At 35.8% G+C, this 18,814-nt stretch overlaps 1 protein-coding gene across 1 annotated transcript in view; it reads right to left on the reverse strand.

Moving 5' to 3' along the window:
• LOC136038399 (uncharacterized) overlaps positions 1-18,814 on the reverse strand; it is a 39,036-nt gene continuing 20,222 nt past the window's right edge. Inside the window, exons 4-6 of the mRNA XM_065721470.1 lie at positions 13,980-14,112; positions 6,439-6,514; positions 1-45 (exon numbers count right to left, since the gene is read on the reverse strand). Of these exons, the coding sequence (XP_065577542.1) occupies positions 1-45; positions 6,439-6,514; positions 13,980-14,112 (254 nt within the window). The remainder of the gene's footprint in view (positions 46-6,438; positions 6,515-13,979; positions 14,113-18,814) is intronic.

The raw sequence follows: 18,814 nt of genomic DNA on the forward strand, positions 1-18,814 counted from the left end.
TCATAGAAAAATAGTAAAATACTTCAGAAAAGCCAAAATAAACAGCTTAAAAAAAACAGAAAGCATGACAGTATAGACCCGAAAAAAATTACATGTGCTATGTCTTGGAGTTAATTACATGAATATCTTTTGATATTTCATCTATCAATCATCAATCAATTAATTATTTGTTATTCACACACACAAACACACACACGCACATGCGCACACACACACACACACACAAACAAACACACACACACACACATATATATATATATATATATATATATATATATGTTATCTTTATAAGTGAACAACAATTGGGTATGTATGTATGTTCTCGAAAACGGCTCCATATTTTTTTGGGAAAATTGGTATCTTGGGATACTTTCAAACAGTTCGTGGTAACGAACTACAGTAAGAAGCGACCCGGCTCAATAGTAACCGAAACTCTAAAAACCGAAATTTTTATAAAAATAGTTACATCAAAAGAATCGCATTTTAATGCTGATTTGAAATATACAAGTTTCGTTAAATGTAGACATACCCATCAAAAGTTACGAGCCTGAGAATATTTGCCTTATTTTAGAAAATAGGGAGAAACAACCCTTAAAAGTCATAAAATCTTAACGAAAGATTTAATCAGATTCAGAGTATCAGAGAACCCTATAGTAGAAGTTTCAAGCTCCTATCTATAGAAATGTGGAATTTTGCATTTTTGCTACAAGACAGATCACGGATGCGTGTTTATTTGTTTGTTTTTTTTTCCCCAGGGGTGATCGTATCGACCCATTGGTCCTAGAATGTCGTGGGAGGGCTAATTCCAACGGAAATGAAAAGTTCTAGTGCCCTTTTTAAGTGACCAAAAAATTGGAGGGCACCTAGGCCCCCTCCCGCGCTCATTTTTTTCCCGAAGTCACCGGATCGAAATTCTGAGATAGCCATTTTATTCAACATAGTCGAAAAACCTAATAACTATGTCTTTGGGGACGACTTACTCCTCCACAGTCCCCGTGGGAGGGGCTGCAAGTTACAAACTTTGACCAGTATTTGCACATAGTAATGGTTATTGGGAAGTGTATAGACGCTTCCAGGGGTATTTTTCTTAGTTGGGGAGAAAGGTTGAGGGGAGTGGGTTATGCGGGGGGATCTTTCCATGGAGGAATTTGTCATGGGGGAAGAAAATTTCCATGATGGGGGTGCAGGATTTTTTTAGCATTCTTTAAAGAACAATGAAAAAAATAAATACGAAAAAGTTTTTTCAATTGAAAGTAAGGAGCAGCATTAAATCGAACAGAAATTATTGCGCATGTGAGGGGTTCACCTCCTCCTAATACCTTGCTCCGAAGTAACTTTATTAATTTCAACTATTTATTCTACGGCCTTTGTGATTCAGGGGTGACCCGGCCTTTGTGACTTAAGGAATTGGGACAAAATTTAAGATTTAGTGTAAAGAGCGAGGTATTGACAAGGGGGTGAACCCCCTAATATATGTAATAAAAACATACAAATATAGAAGTTCGTTACGTAAGTTACGTACATTTTTACTAATAAAAACGTTCGTAAAAAATTAAAAGTTCTAGTTGCCTTTTGAAATAACCAAAAAATTGGAGTGTAACTAGGCCTACTCCCCCGCTCCTTTTTTCTCAAAATCGTCCGATCAAAACTATGAGAAAGCCATTTAGCCAGAAAAATAAATTAATATGCAAATTTCATTTTAATTATTCATGTGGGAGAGCCAAAATCAAAACATGCCTTAATTTAAAAACGTTCAGAAATTAAATAAAAAAACAAGTTTTTTTTAACTGAAAGTAAGGAGCGATATTAAAACTTAAAACGAACAGAAATTACTCCGTATATGAAAGGGGCTGTTCTCTCCTCAACGCCCCGCTCTTTACGTTAAAGTTTTTACTGTTTTAAAAAGTAGAGTTGAGAGAGTCAAACCTTAGCGTAAAGAGCGGGGCATTGAGGAGGGATAAATATAAACTATTATTTTACTATGAATAAATTGATTGATTGAGTTCAGAACAAACACTGATTCACACATTAAAAGCCACGTCTGCAACCAAGAGTGAAATTTGTCATTTTTGTATTTTCTTTTTATTTTCGGTGAAAACTGAATTCAACTTAATTTGGTATTTGGGTAACGTAAAGTGTCAATGCCATGGTAAGTAGTTACCTAACTCCAAACATTAGTTTTATTCTGCATCATTTTTATCATCACTTCATAGTTGAAATGGTGTAAAGCGGCACAATATGGCTATACATTTTTTCCTTGAATGAGTGAGATTTATCACTTTTTTTTACTTGATTCACGTAAATCCTTAAAACGGACCGTACAATTCCGTACCGTTAAGCGCAAACGTACTCAGTCCACTTTTTTGCGAAATTGAGTTAGCAATATAATCTAGCGTGATTTTTTTTTCTGCGTTAACCGCACTATTCAGAACTGGCATACGTGCATCCATTTTTTGAGCTACAAATTATGTAGTAAGGTGTTCAGTCACAAGCAAACCATATTGAAATTTGCATAAACGAGTTCAGTCTATGGATAATCTCACCCATGGACTGGACACATTTAAGTAAATAAGAATTTTTTTAAATATGGAGTGATTACCTTTTTCAGCTTCGTCAGCGTCATCACTGTTATGAAAAAAAAGAAAAAAAAGAAGGAAAATCAGAGAAAAAACATAACTTGCGATCAAGCAATATCTAAGGCCAGATTTTCTTCTTTGGACAAATGAAAACTCACAAATCCTACAAGCCAAAACCAATCCAAAGCCAAAAATGTCTAACACTGGGACACTCAACAAACAAACGCACTGACATTTTAAAAACCTGCAGAAAATGTAAGAGCTCACACCGCGAAGGAATGCTAAGTTGTAAAGATTCTTCAATTGAAACATTTTTCAATCATGGGTTTCAATTGAAACCCATGATTCTTCAAATGAAACATTATATCCTGCATACAAAAAACGAGTATTAACTCTCCAAATAGCTGCAAAGAATACTATACCTTATCCATTTGCAGCTCTGGAAGCAAATGCAGCCATGCACTCTAAACAGACCCTTTACGAAACCACCCAATACTGACACTCATAGAACACCCAAGGTTATTCTACCGAGAGCAACTAGCACTTCACCACAAGACTCTTCTTCAAAACACTCCAGCTCACAATCCTACCAGAGAGAACCATCGATGCTGAGCCAACTAACCTCCTCATTCAATGAGAAAAGGTCTGCCTGGCACTACTCGAGACAAAGAACTCAGAGAAAATATTTGTCTTCGAAACAGACTATTCAAAAGATGTGTGATTTTAACAATGAAGATCAGAAAGAAAATGGCAGAAAGTTCAAAATGTTTGCATTGTACAAACGAATTTTTTATGGCAGCTTCAACCTTGATTTTGCGGCTCCAGTGAAGGAGTCCTGTGGTACGTGTGAGAAGTTTGTGATCAGGGAAAAATCTGCTCTAACCGACAGTGATAAAGAACAAGCAAGATCAGAAAAGGCTGCGCATGAGTCTTTTTTAAGGAATGCCTGTCACTCAAAAAGGTCTGACATCGAAGCAGCCACAGACAGTGAAGGACGAAAAGAGGTCGAGTGTTTTGACCTCCAGCAGTGTCTGCCGACTCCTGCTCTGAAAACTAAACTTGTTTTTTTTTTTTTTTTATAAGCGTCAGCTGTGGACTTACAATCTCACAGTTCATGATATTACCGATCAAGGTTCTCTATCGTACAAATACCTTGGCATGAAGCCACAGGCGACATAGGGGCCAGTGAGGTTGCCTCACGTCTCTTTCACCACCTGACTAATCTTGATGAATGTGCCGAGATTGTTGTGCTCTGCTGTGACACGTTTGGTTCCCGAAACAGAAACTTGTTTGTGACTACTATGTCCTCATACTTTGTATCTAACTTGACAAGAAATTTGACGCACACTGATCAAAAACTCTTAGAGCCTGGTCACACGCACCTGAAATACGATAGTGACCATGCCCGAATCGAAAAGGCTAAGAAAACGTCAGAAATCATGGTCGGAATTCCTGGTAACTGGACTGATGTTATACGACTAGCTAGAGGAAAGATTTCCATGAAAGCCCATAAGATGACAAGAGAACAGGTTCTTGACTGGAACGAATTTTTTAAGCAGATGTTAACAAAAAAAAACTGCTGATGCAGAAAAGCGTTCAGTTTCTTGGCTGGACATTCGTTGGATAAGACATGAAAAATAATTCGGAATTCCGAAATCTAAAACTAGCTTGAATGAAGAAGAGCCCTTCCGAACACTGAACTTGAGAAAAAGGAAGGTCTATCTCAAAAGCAAAGTATAACAACCTCATGTCACTTCTGCCGCTGGTAGATGAGCAGTACCATACTTTTTACAGAAACATTACATATGATTCATCGTCAGTTGACTTCGTTTGTGACGAACCCGAACCTGTGAAGGAAACTGAAGCAGAGCAGTAAGGGGATTTATTCAAGTTTATTTTCTAACATTTTTGTATTCGAAATTTCATGTTTTTTTTACTAAAAGTAAATAACCAGTTGAATTGAACACCTTTATGCAGTATCAGTTTGTTGCATAAAGGACTGCAGAGAGAGAGAGAGAGAGAAAGATATACTGCAAACTGCAGTATGCAGTATCAGTGCAGTATTAGTTTGTTGACTTTTGATCAACAATGTTCTGAAAAAGGTGTTCAGTCCATTTTCTCGTAAACTAGAATAGATGGGCGAATTTTAAGCAACCATAAAAATAAGCGTTCAAAAACATACCTGTTACGCTTCTTAGATTTTGTCTTCTACAATATCCTGATTTTTACGATTTTTTTTTTTATTTAGTTTGTTAAAGTTCGAAAAAGTGGACTGAGTAGGTTTGCGTTTAACGGTACGGAATTTTGAATATAAGTTTTTCAAATTCTTTGACATCGCTAGTGTGTTAAAAATATGGGAGGAAGACAGAGAAAGAGAAGGAGAAAGAGAAGAGAGAAAGAGAAAGAGAGAGAGAGAGAGAGAGAGAGAGAGAGAGAGAGAGAGAGAGAGAGAGAGAGAGAGAGAGAGAGAGAGAGAGAAGAGAGAGAGAGAGAGAGAGAAAGAGAGAGAGAGAGAGAGAGAGAAAGAGAGAGACTGTTTGCAGCTACATTTTGCTCCCAATAAAGTACAAATCGTAGACAGTCATCTTTTGGAGGCTGGAGGAATAACAACAAGTTTATTTGTGGCAATTCCTATTCGTTTTCAGCTTGGCTTTACTTTCAATGTGTAATCCTTTTTTTTAGATTTTATTTCTTCAATCATGGTAAAATCTACTCATTATTAGTTTATTGTTTTGTGAAAGCTAATTTCTATACGTTTTGGTAGACCCTTCCAAGGTAGAGTTAACGCTACGATTGATTTCTCCTCATGATAATGTGTTTTACAATTTTTACTTTTGTAATCTTAACGGTTCTTTACCCAATATTGAACCAGATGCTTAACCAATGGGAACTAGTTTAGAGAGGAATGATAATAGCGACACTTGAAGATAACTGAAATTAATAATTCTTACAACTTCCATTAACCTTACTGACATTGAAAAAAGCGCTACCTAACAATTTTGCATAGTAAAGTAAACTTCAATTCTTTTAATTATTTTTCTAACTTGTGACATTCATAGAGGCCAACCCAACATTAGATAGTGATATTTCTTTGGATTGTGTTCTTTATTTCTATTTCCCTTACTACTTCTTCTTCCAATTTGGATTAAAATGTAGACACTTTCGCATAGTCTCATGGCTGGGATAAAATTTCGAGCCCTGAAGTGTGTTGCTACAGCTAGGTTCGAATTCTGAGTCCCGTATTACCAAGCTGAGATCAAACCCACTGCCCCACTACGAGACTGTTGTTTACTTAAGTTTTTGTTAATTGTAATATTCTATTGGATGCTATGCTACAGCTTCTTTTTTTAATACTCACCCTTATTACTCAGCCTACCATTGAGTAATCAATTGACATTTTTCTGTCTTTCAGCCATTTTTTCCCCTATATAAAGGGAAATTGTGTACGAGTATTCACTCATTAGGTACATTTTCCATAGGAATAAATAAAAAGTTCCCTTTTCAGATGTTCATTTTCCTGATAAAAGCATTAAATTTTTTCGTCTTATTTTCCATGTTGATTTTCTGCAATAATTATAAATCATAGAATTTCCTTTTGTTTTCATGTTTTTGTTATGCCATAAAGTTCACCTTCTCATATTAAATATGGTTCAGTTATGTTTATTAAATATTATTATATTGAGTAATCCATGGTAAAGATAGAAGCCAATTTTTTGCTTCAGACAACTTCAGTAGAAGTTATTTTCCTAATTTAAATAACTTCAATAAACCTTTAAACTGCCATTGAATATCTTAAGAGTAAAATTGTTATATATACAACAAGCTAAATAAATTGATTAACAGAATCAACAAAAAACCTTACCTGTCTTAGATTAACGTATTTTCTAGGAGTAACACTACTGGTACCACCGCTGTCTGTCAAAGTTCCAGAATTTTTGCTAAAATTACACAGAAAAGAAAAATTTATTAAAGTCAGCGTCTAAAACTTCGATTGTGTTTTAAATGTAAACAAGTGCATACGTAATAATTTATCCCGTAAAGAGGAATGCGGTAAATTATGAAAAACCAAATAAGTTAATTATTCACAATTTTTCAAAAATTACTGAAAAACGAAAAAACATCTTGAGAATTCCATTACAGAGAATAGTAAAGATGTTAGGTAATTTCCCCATAATTTCCTATATTTCCATATGAATAACTTGTTCGGTTTTGACAATACCTTGAGATTTCGATTAAAAATCTGTCTACACCCTTGTTTTTACGGGAGTCTACTAGACCACTGATTACTGTCAGGGAAAAAAAAATAATTATTAGTATCATCTTAGACCTATAGATACATTCTGATTATTAAGAGATATCTCAAGATATAAGTACCTGCCGGCTTTTAAACGATTTTCTGTAAAAAAAAACAAACTAACTATTGGAAAAAGAGATAGTATCAATCTAGATTTACTAGTCGATGACGAAAACTAAGAGTTTTCTTTTCTAACATTGATGAAATAATAGTAACGAGCGGTAAACAATGAATGAACCTTGTCAACAGTAACCGGAATTGTGAACACAGTTTTGAAAAGAGTACATCAGAGGCAACGTTATTGCGTTACCTACAATAAAGACCATAAGGCTTCAAAGTTTTACTAAGTATATATTATTATTTTTTCCTAGTGGCACTTCATATGGAAGGGGTTGTCACACAAACTTCGGAGGGGGCTCATTCGATCGGAAATCAGAAGTTGTAGAGCCTTTGTCAAGGTTCAAAAGTGACTGGAGGGCATCTAGCCCCTTCTCCCCAAACCCTCTATTTCCCAAATACACTCAATAAAAATTTTGAGACAGATTGTTCAAAACAGTCCAAAGATCAGGTAGCAAAAACTACGGGGTCAACACAACCACCCAGAGCCCAAGGGCAAGTGTTGAAATTAACACACCACAACATAAAAGGTTTTTATGGAAGGAGTGGTCGTATAAACTTTCGAGGAGGCTCATTCGATAGGAAATTGAAAGGTATAGTTCCGTTTTCAAGAGTCCAAAGTGATATGAGGGCAGATCACCCCCAGACCCTCCTCCCCAAATGGATTCGATCGAAATGACAGCCATTTTGTTCGAAATAGTCCAAAGATAATTTAAAAGTGCCACAGGGGTAGACACAACCCTCCAGAGCCCAGGAAAGGATTACAAAATTGCGCCTCGGGAGCACATAAGGTTTTTATGGAAGGTATGGTCGCATAAACTTTGGAGGAGGCGCGTTAGATTGGAAATTCAAAGTCCTAGTTCCTTTTTAAGAGTCAAAAGTAATCAGAGGGCAACTAGCCTCCCCTAAAACCTCTTTTCCCGAAATGCATCCGATCAAAATTCTGAAATATCCGTTTTGAAATAGTCCAGAAATGATACAACAATACCTCCAGGGTTGACACAGCCCCCCAGAACCGGGGACAAGGTTTGTAAGTTATGTCCGAGGGCATATAAGATTTTTATGGAAGGGGTGATTGTATAAACTTTGGAGGAGGCTTATTTGATTGGAAATTGATATTCTAGTTCCCATTTTAATCAAACCTAGAAGAATTGTTATTGAACAGTATGCCTATCTAAAAATTTTGATCGGAAGCACTGGAGAAAAAGGAGCGTGATGGGAGGATGGTTGTCCCCTGATCGTTTTTGACTCTAAGAAAAGGAACTTGAGCTTTCAGTTTCAATTTCAATGAGCCTCCTCCGAAGTTTACCCGATCAACGCTTCCATAGAAACCTTGTATGTTAACAATAGGCAAATTGCATAAACGAGAGTCCTTGCCACGGGTTCTATAAGGGGCTTTTCAACCACGGGGGCATAGTTATTTGACCTACTGACTATTTCCAACAATATGGCTACCTCAAAATTCCTCGGATCGCTTTCGACTCTTAAAAAGGGCACTAGAACTTCCAATTTTCAATTGAATAAGATCTTTCTGAAGTTCATACGATCACCCTTTCCATATGAAGTACCTCTGGGAAAGAATAAGAATAAAGCTTTGAAGCCTTATGGCTCTTTACTATAGGCAACGCTGTAGCGTTGCCTCTGATGATAGGTCCAAGTTCAATTTCTATTTATTTCCATAAAATAACAATAACAAAAACAACATCCCAAAGGGCTCAATGGCCCGTTATTTGGGAAACGACATACAATAAATAAAGAATGATAAAACTTGGCATAAACACATTAACAACATCTAAAAATATATCTATAAGGAAAAGAAATCAACTCACCGGCAGTCCCCACGAAACAGCGACCCTCACATCACCCGACAATAAAATACAAATGCAACCTCTTCATAAAAACTTGCCGCCTGCTCTGATAACCAAGAATTCACTGCAGTTTTTACGTCGTCGTTATCATTGTAACGGTTGCCACTGAGGTCGTAACCGGTTGAACTAGAGACAAAACACGGGCTTCGCATATCACGCCCAAATCGAGGCAACAGACTGACAAATCCTCAGAAAGCTCCGCAGATCGATACAAAAAAGTGACTTGGCATGTTGACAAACGGAATTGTCTTTCTTCATGACAACGACGTAAAAACGGCTGGGAACTACTGGTTATCAGAATAGGCGGTAGGTTTTAAGAAGAGGTTGCTTTAAAATTAGTTGAGAGGTATGATAAGTGTTTGAACAAACTTGGCAACTATGCCATTATATAGAGTAAAGTATGTCCTTTCTGAAAATAAATTTACCTTTTTGAATAATCATTTCGTTGTGCACTTATCTTCAAACGGACATTACAAGAAACATCCCTCTTATATCAAAACACACTATGCACAAAGAGGTTGTTAAAAGGGTGTATTAGCATTGTCTTAGGAAGGACTTAGAGTATTTAGTTGAAACTTTCAGTGCAAGATGAAGGGGATGCTCAACTGACCAAAAGGCAATTAGTGCATAGGTACTACTACTGCTACTTCTACTGCTGCGTTTACTGTTACTGCTACTACTATTACTACTGCACTTCCTACTACTACTACGAATACAACTACTACTAAGAATGAGGGTATTAAGGCGAAACTCATAGGGAATGATGAGGGTGAATTCGAATTGAATGAAAACACACCATTTGTATCCAGGTTGTCAAAGGGGCGTATCAGTAAAATAGTATCTTAAGAAAGGATTGGAGTATTAACTTGGAGCTCACAGCCCAAGAGCCGCTTAGGGTATTAAGTTGAAACTTTCAGGGTAAGTAAGGGTGGAGTTTGAAAAAAACAAAAGGCGCATTGTGCATACTGTTACTAATGCTACTACAACCGTGACTATTACCACTACTGAGGCTGAGAATATTAAGGATAATTTTTCCGAAAACATTTAGGGATGTTGAACTAGCCAAAAGGCACTATGTGCATACTATTACTACTACTTCTAGCACTAAAAAATTTTTCAGGAAATGTTTAGGGGGATGTTGAATTAAATTAAACACACTACATGCCTGCAGGTTGTCATAGAGGCATATACACCATATCTTAGAAACAGCTTAAAGTATATTAAATTGAAACTTTCAGGGCATGTCGAAGGGGATGTTGAACTAACCAAAATACATTATGTTCACGCTAACCCTATTGCTAAAACTAATTTAAAAACTGAGGCTGAAGATATTAAGGGAAAATTTCAGGAAATATTTAGGGGCATATTGAACTAAACCAAAACACGTTGTATGCATGCCGGTAGTCAAAAGAACGTGAGTGCAATTTCTCAGGAATGGCTAAGTTGAAAGTCTTAGGGCATATTGAGGGGAAAATTGAACTAAACAAAAGGCGATTTTACACAATGCTACTACTACTATTATTACTGAGGCTAAGACTATTAAGGTCGAACGTCCAAGGAATGTTTGGAGGAATATCGTGAAATAAATAAAAACACATCATTTGAATGCAGACTGTCAAAAAATTTTATCAGCAATATAAACACTGGCTTGGAGTAGTAAGATCAAACTTTCAGGGCATGTTAAGGGGGGTGTTGAACAAACCCAAAGGCACTACTACTACTGCGAATACCACTATCACTACTGAACCCATAGATATTAAGGCGAAACTTTCATAAGATTTTGAATTAAATCTAGGAAGACTATGTCAATACATGTTATCAAAAGGGCGTAACAGCTATATCCTAGGAAAAGCTTAGAGTATTAGGCTGAAACTTTCAGTACATGTTGAAGGGGATGTAGAATCAACCAAAAGGTATTATATCCATACTACTGTAACTTATTTTACTACTACTACTATTAATTCTACAACTAAGACTATGATTATTATGGAGGAATTTTCAGGAATTGTTGAGGTGAATGATGAGGAATAAACAAATTAAATCGAAATACACCGATACACACCGCCATCAAAAGTTCTCAAGAACGGCTTAGAGTATTAAGTTGAAACTTTCAGGGCAGGATGAAGGGGATGTTGAACTACTAAAAACTCACTATTTACATACTCTTACTATTACTACTACTGGTAGTAGCACTACTTCTGCTGCTGCTACGAGTACTACTGTTACTATGGCTGATGGTATTCAGGTGAAAATTTTCTAGGATTGTAAGGGGGATGTTAGACAAAATCAAAACACATTATGTGCATACAACCTATAAAAAGGGCGTATCAGCTATATTTAATAAACGGTTAAGAGCATTAAGCTTAAACTATTACGGCAAGATCAAGGAATGTTGAACTAACGAAAATGACACCATGTCAACTTCATAACTGCTACTACTACTACTACAGATACTATTACTGCTATCACTACTACTACTCCCTATGCTCCTATTATTACTTCTGCTACTACAACTGCTACTATTGTTAATGCTAAGAGTGATAGTAAAAATTTTTAAGGAAAAGTTAGGGCAGTGTCGAGCTAAATTAAAATACACTAGGTTCTTGCAGATCGTTAAAAAGGTGTATCAGCAGGGTAATAAGGCTTAGAGTATTAAGGTGAAGGTTTAAGGGTATTTTGAGGGGGATATTGAACTAAAACGAACACAATATTTACATCAGGGTTATCAAAAAGGACCGTCAGCAATTTTTTAGCAGCGCCTTAAAATATTAAGTTAGAACTTCCAGGGTTACTAAAATTACTACCATTTTTGTTACTGTTTGTACTATTACTACTGCTTCTATATGACGAAATTATAACAGTTTAAGTGCTTCCAGGTTGTCAAAATGACATAGATAGGATATCTTAGGACTGGAATCCAGATTGTCAAAAGGGTGTATTTGCAGTAACAGCTAGAGGTGTTATGGTAAAACTTAACGGCATATTATTGAAAATTTTGAGCTGAATCAATAGAAACTATGTTTATCTAAGCTAGTCATAAGGGCGTATTCGCAACATCTTAGGACGGATAAAGACATTCAGTTGAAGCTTTCAGGACATGTTGAGGGGGGATTTTTAATTAAAAAAGAATGCTAAAAGGGCGCATCTGCAATATATGTGGAACAGCTAAAGGAATTAAAATGAAACCTTTTAGGGATGCTGGGGACTATATCGAACAAAATCAGAACACATTATATGCACACAGTTTGTCAAAAGGGTATATCAGCAATATCTGAGGAACGGCTGAGGGCATCAAATGGAAGTTTCTACGGCTACTAAAATTACTACTACTACTCCCACACCTAAAACTACTACGATGACAACTATTTGCGGCTGTAACTGCATGCGTTTCTAACTACTTGTGACTGAGGCTCCAACTGCTTGTGACTGCGAGCTGCTATTGCAACTACAAGCGACTTGGGATGCAACAAATACTTGCGTCTGTAGCTACTTAAGACCGCGACTACAACTAATTGCGACTGTGAAGACTTGCAGCAGTGACTGTGACTACTTCCAGCTGCGACTAATTGCGACTACTACTGTGACTAATTGGAACTGTAACTGGGGCTACAAGGAATTATGACTACTTGCAACTGCAACTGTGACAACTTGCGACTGCTATTACTACTTCTACTACTATTGTTTAACTAAATCAAAAGAATTTAAGTGCATCCAGTCTTACAAAATAGTACAGAATGCAATATTTCAAAAATAGAGTATGGTATTCCGTTCAAACTTTCCGGGAAAGCTGTGGGGGATATAAAACTAAATGAAAATAAACTATGTGTATCCAGGTTGTTAAAAAGGGTAATTGTACATTATATCAGGAAAAACTCAGAATATTACGTTGGACCTTCAGGGTATATTTTTGGGTATGTCAAACTAAATGAATAGACAAGGGGCATATCTGCGATATATCAGGAACAGCTAAGAATATTAAGTTAAAATTGTGAGGACATGTGGAAGGGGATAGTTGATTTATGTTTGTCAATACTCGAACTTGTAATGTGACTGAGTTAGAGTTTCGTCAGCCCTAGAGAATCCCGAAGATTGTGCAGATTTTCAGCCCACATATTTACATATTTTCCCCGTACCCATCGACCCAAAGCATTACAGTACAACTATGGAATATTTAAAATATTTTTTTCGCAACCAATGAAAAAGACTATGTCAATTAAAAACGAACATAAATTAGTCTTAAGAAACCTTTCCACAAAAGAACTTTCTCAAAGAAAATAGAGCAGCTAAATTAATCGAAATATGAGCAGAAATGAAGTCGAATAATATTTCCACCTTAAAACTACCATAAATAATCATCAATAAATAAATCACATTCAACACAAACAGAAATTACAATAAATAATACATTCAAACTCAAAACAACCAGAAACTACCGTAGAGAGGAGTAAGGCCTCCCGTGCCTTCTAAAGACAAAACATAATTTAAATTTTAGTGAAAACAAAAGATATTTCAAACGTCTTCTCTTTTAACTGTAGTGTCCAGAATTTCAAAACTGTCAATCCAGAAGCATTTTTTTTTTTTATGAATCTTGGTTATGATGGTGATTTTGTTTTTCTTCCTTTTAATATTATGAGAAATAAAAACATATATCTCAAAATTGGGGGGCGTTAGCCCTACTCTACTTTGTGGGTAATTTCTAGTCGTTTCGAGTTTCACTTGGTTGTTTATTGTAATTTCTGTTCGTTTTGGGTCTGATTTATTTATTGATGATGATTTATGTTAGTTTTACGTCGGGAATGTTATTTGACTTTACTTCATCGTATCTATTCGTTAATGTAGCTATTTAATTTTTTTTTAACTTCTTTTTTGGAAAGATTTTTTGAAATTAATTGCCAAAAAAGGCAAATTAACTTTTAGCTCTCAAATAGCCTAGAATATTCAAAATAATGCTTAATATCAATATACACAATAAATTACAAGATCTCTGCTCGAAAGACCAATGAAAGGGCTTTATTTTTCAAATAATAGGTTTTTTCCATCTACTAGAAAAATTAGAAGTTTTTCTACTAGGTGGGGACGCGCCACTTGGGGCATTTATCCTGCAAACAATAGGAAAAAAGTCACCTTTCTTCTTCGCCACAAATATCAACCATAGTTTCCGGCTTTTTTTCAATAATAAGGTCTTTTCGTAAAATTGGAAAACTACCTGCCACGAAGTTAAGGTCCCAAGATTCAATTGGCAATTGACAGTACGAGCCTAAAAAAAATGTTATAAATAGTAACTTTCCAATCAATAGTCTCATGGTGTTGATGAAATTTCTGTAGTAATATGGTCATTACAGGGAATAGAGCAGCACCTTATATGGAAGTTGGATTTCATTAGCCTACTACGTATCCCATAGGCATAAATAGATATGAGAGCGGATCGTTACATGGAGTCTGTTTCCATCAGCCTGCATAAGTGCACCTTCCATCAACGAAGTGCTTTCTGAATTTGCGGCTTCGGAATGCAGCAGATCCTTATATAGGAATTGATTCCATTAGCCAGCACATTAGTAGAATGCATTCTCAATTCGTGGTTCTGGAACTCCAACTTCATTGACTGTCGGACCTCTTTAACCGCATTTACTTGTTACAGCTGTTACAGCTTGTTACAGGTATTTACTTGTTACAACATTCTTGATTGCATGTTACTTGCAAAAAAATTGTGTTAAAAAGAATTATATTATGATGGATTATAACATGGATATGAGCAAAAGATTCAGTACCTCTGTTTCTAAAGTAAGCTTTCATGCCTTTTATTATTCAGTATGTGGTAGAATACTGCCACCCCTTTTTATAGAGCTTTAAAAATACTTCCCATTCCTATTCAACCGCTCGTGTGTTTTAGCAATCATTGGGACAGTTGTTTGTATCTAAAGAACTGGGGAAAAAGATTCAAACTTTAGCAGAAGGAGCAAGAGGTTGAGGCGGGAGCAGTGCCTTTCATATAAGGAATAATTATCGTTCGACTGGTTCTAATTTTGACTTATTCTATGACTTTATTCTTGCACCCATTAAGTTCTAATATTATTTGTTGTTAAAAATTTTATCTTTATTTGAGAAAATCTTTAAAACAAAAGAGAAGGGGGGGGAGGTAAAAATCAACATAGATGCCATAGAATTGAAAATATCACTAAAACAATAAAAGAAGTTTGCATTACAAGGCTAATTTAAATGATTTATCTTTTGAAAAGTAGTATATGACATAATCATTTTTGATGACCCAGTCCCCTGAAAAAAAAATATCTTGTGCTACGATCATACGAATATAAAGTGTTACAAATGATTTTTCCTCTAAATTACCCACCAAGACCCCACATCCTACTTTTTAAATATAATTTTATCTCTCTCTCTCTCTCTGCATTTCTCTAAACAAACACTGTCTCATGAGGTTTTGCAATATCTACAAAACTCTGAAAAAAAAACTTTTCAAGAAAATACTGTTGTTTCTCTTCTTTATGCCACATGTAGCCCTCTAAGTAAAGAAGTGTTGAGCATCGCAAAATTGATTAAATTGCGACTTTATTAAAGATTTTTGACATTTGCCGAGTCAATAGTGAAAAAATATTCAACACGTGTCCTCTATGTTTATATATACATCGGATAGTTGGTCCTTCAAGGATTGTATGATACCCAATAGAGCGGTTAGCACGTGTTGGTTCGGATTCAACGAAGGAGAATTTAGTAGAGGATATATAATTCAAATTAAGGTTTGTAGCTTCAGCATTGAGAAAAACTGTTCACATACTAGAGGATTCCTATGTACCAATTATTGCTATGGTAAGTTTGGACAGTAAAAATACCTACCCAGGTTAAATTACAAAATATTCTACCTAAAATGTTTGTTTATATATATGAGATTGGCTTTTTCGCGGTTTTAAGTTGTTTTGGGAAGAAGAGTATATCCTACACTTAAACAATTGGAACAACAAGAGAGTTACGTTGTGAATACACTGGATATTAGAATCTCTATTTGGCAGTTGCAGAAATCGATGATTCAACTGAAAATGCAGTGTGTGATATTGCATCGAATAAGCAAATAGAAACACATGGGTATAATATGAATTAAAAAACCTCATCGACTATACAAAGAGATACAATAAGGGTGAAACTATTCTTTACCAGAGGCGTCGGTATAGCACTGCCTATAGAAAAGAGCCATAAAGCTTCAATGTTTTAGGAAGGGGTGGTCAAATAAACTTCAGAAGTTGCTCATTCGACTGGAAATCGGAAGTTCTATAGCCCTTTTTAAGAGTCAAACGTGGTCGAAGGGCAACGACACCACACCCTCTTTTCCCCAAATGCATCCATCAAAATTTTAAGATAGCCATTTTGTTCAAAATAGTCCAAAGGTCAAATGACTATATCTTTAGGGTTAAAAACCCACAGCCCGAGGGCAAGGGTAGTAAGTAATGCAGGTGACTCATTGCTAATATATAAGGTTTTAGTAGAAGGGGTAGTCGGATAAACTTTAGAGGGAGCTCATTTAATTTGAAACCGAAAGTTCTAGTCCCCTTTTTAAGAGTCAAAAGTGATCGGAGGGAAACAATCCTCCACCATTCATAACTGTTGAGAATGTAGGTATGTTATACTAAATTAAATGCACTATGTGCATCAAGTTTATTAAAAAGGAGGAGCTACAAAAAGAATGACTGAGGGTATTAAGTTGGAACTTTCAGACCATGTTGAAGGGGATGTTGAAAAGTGGATGGAGAGTTGCCAGCCCTCTCCCATACCCTTTTTTAGTCACTCTCCCTACAAATTTTTGAAATTTTGAAAGACATATTGCTCAAAATAGTCAAAAGCTCAAACAACCGTGCCTATGGGGTCGACATAAGCCCCCGCGGCTTTCAAGAAGGATGACGGAGTGCGTGCGTGCTTGCTTTCAGAACGACGCATCACCAATATCTAAGGAGCGACTGAGGGTATTAACTTGAATATTTCTGGGCATGTTGCAGAGCTAAGAGTGATTTTGTTCAAAACAGTAAGCAAATCTAGTAACTACACCTCCGGAGATGCAACTCCACCCCACCCCTCCGGAGATGAGATAACTTCTACGGGACAGCCCCTTGGGCAAGTGTTCTAAGTTATATGAGTTGCTCATTGTTTATAAACAAGGTTGGCTTTTGGGGAAAGAGAGCATGTTTGATCCTAAATCTCCAAAAAGGCTTAGAATATTAAGGTAGACCTTATAAAATTTTTTTGAGGGGGATAAAAAATAAAAAAAATAAAAGCACACTGTATGCAGAAGGGTTGTCAAAAGGATAAAACAGAAATATCTAAGGGACGGCTAAGGATATTAAGTTGCAAATATAAAGGCATACTGAGACAAATGTTGAAAAAGAAACGAAGAGCAACCCCCCTTCCCTTCTTGTCCTTTTAGATATTCCCTTTAAAACTAACATAGAAATTAAAAAACCATTTTACTCGAAATATTCACAAAGTATAGTATCTATGCCTCTGGGATGCCATTCCCCCATAGCCCTCTGTGTATGTGTCCAGGTTTGATCCTGGGTGTGTCCTTGTTTGATTCTTCGGTGTATCCGAAAAGCCTAAAAGTATTGAAGCAAAATTTTGGGGAATGCTAAGGGGTGAGTTGAGCTAAATAAAAAGAAACTATCTGTGACCGAGTTATTAAAAAGACGTATCTGCAAAATTTTAGGAACGGGTAAGAGCATTAACTTGAAATTTGTAAAGCCACTCCTACTACTAATACTACATAGAGGCTGCAACTGAAACTGGTTGTGACTGCAAGTGTGACTACTTCCAACTCTGACAGCTTCTAACTTCCAACGTGACTACGACTGCTTGTAACTGCTACTACATCTAATTGTGACTACTTTCACGGAATGTTGAAAGGGATGTTGAACTTTGTAGCTCTGATGTTGAAAAAAAACCCATCACTTTGATGTTTGGATATTTCGATGAAACTTTGACGTTGAACTAGGGAATGTTGGAAAACTTGAAACTTTTGCAATCAAACTAAGCAAAAATTATTTAGAGAAAAACTTTCGAAAAAAGAGATTTTCAAAGAAAATTAAAGAGCCATATTAAACTTAAGACGGCAGGAATAAATTTCTACAATAATTCAAACTCACAACCACCAGAAATTACTATTAAAGAATAAATGAAACGAAGATCAAATAACAATCAAAGCAAACAAACATACAACAGATGCTAATATAAATGTATATGTAAACATAGAAACTTAACAGTTAGAAGAAGGGAGCGATTGCCAAACTTTTGTTTGCAGTGATTTTTGTTCGTTTTTAAGTTTAATTCGAATATTCAATTTTTACTTGTTCTGAAAAAAAAACCGCAACAAATGAAGGTGAATTGTACGTTTAATTTCCATATACTCATGTTTATTCCTTAAGGTCCTAGCAATTTTTGCTCTACTGAAGTTAACAGAGTGAAAACATTAAAAACGTATTTTTGTTTTAAGTAAAGTGCAAATAATGTTCTGGTCTCGAGAAGGCATGGCTGTTGTCAGCCCTACTAGTGTTTTTTCTGCTCGTTTTTGAGTTTGAATGGGTTATTTATTGTAATTTCAGCTCGCTTTTGGTTTCATTTATTTACTTATGGTGGTTTGTGGTGGTTCGGAAGACCACAACGCTCGGAAGATTATCTGTCATCATTTCTGCTCATTTTTGGTTTATGAAGCTCTTCACTTTTCTTTAAAAAACTCAATTTTTGAAAAAAATTAATTGATTTCCTTTCGTTTTTATTGACATAGTCTTTTTCATGGGAAAATAATACAATATCTTATATATTTTGTTGTTTTTTTCTACAAAGTTTGACTTGCTATTTGCATGTTGGAGAAACTTTTTCAGCTATTTTTAACAACAACAGGTATTGTTTAATTTAGTTCAAACCTCGTCAAATTTACCTGAAAAATAAATTTAATACTATTCCAA

This window comes from Artemia franciscana, chromosome 18 (genome assembly GCF_032884065.1).
Source record: "Artemia franciscana chromosome 18, ASM3288406v1, whole genome shotgun sequence".
In the NCBI taxonomy this organism is placed as follows: Eukaryota; Metazoa; Arthropoda; class Branchiopoda; order Anostraca; family Artemiidae; genus Artemia; species Artemia franciscana.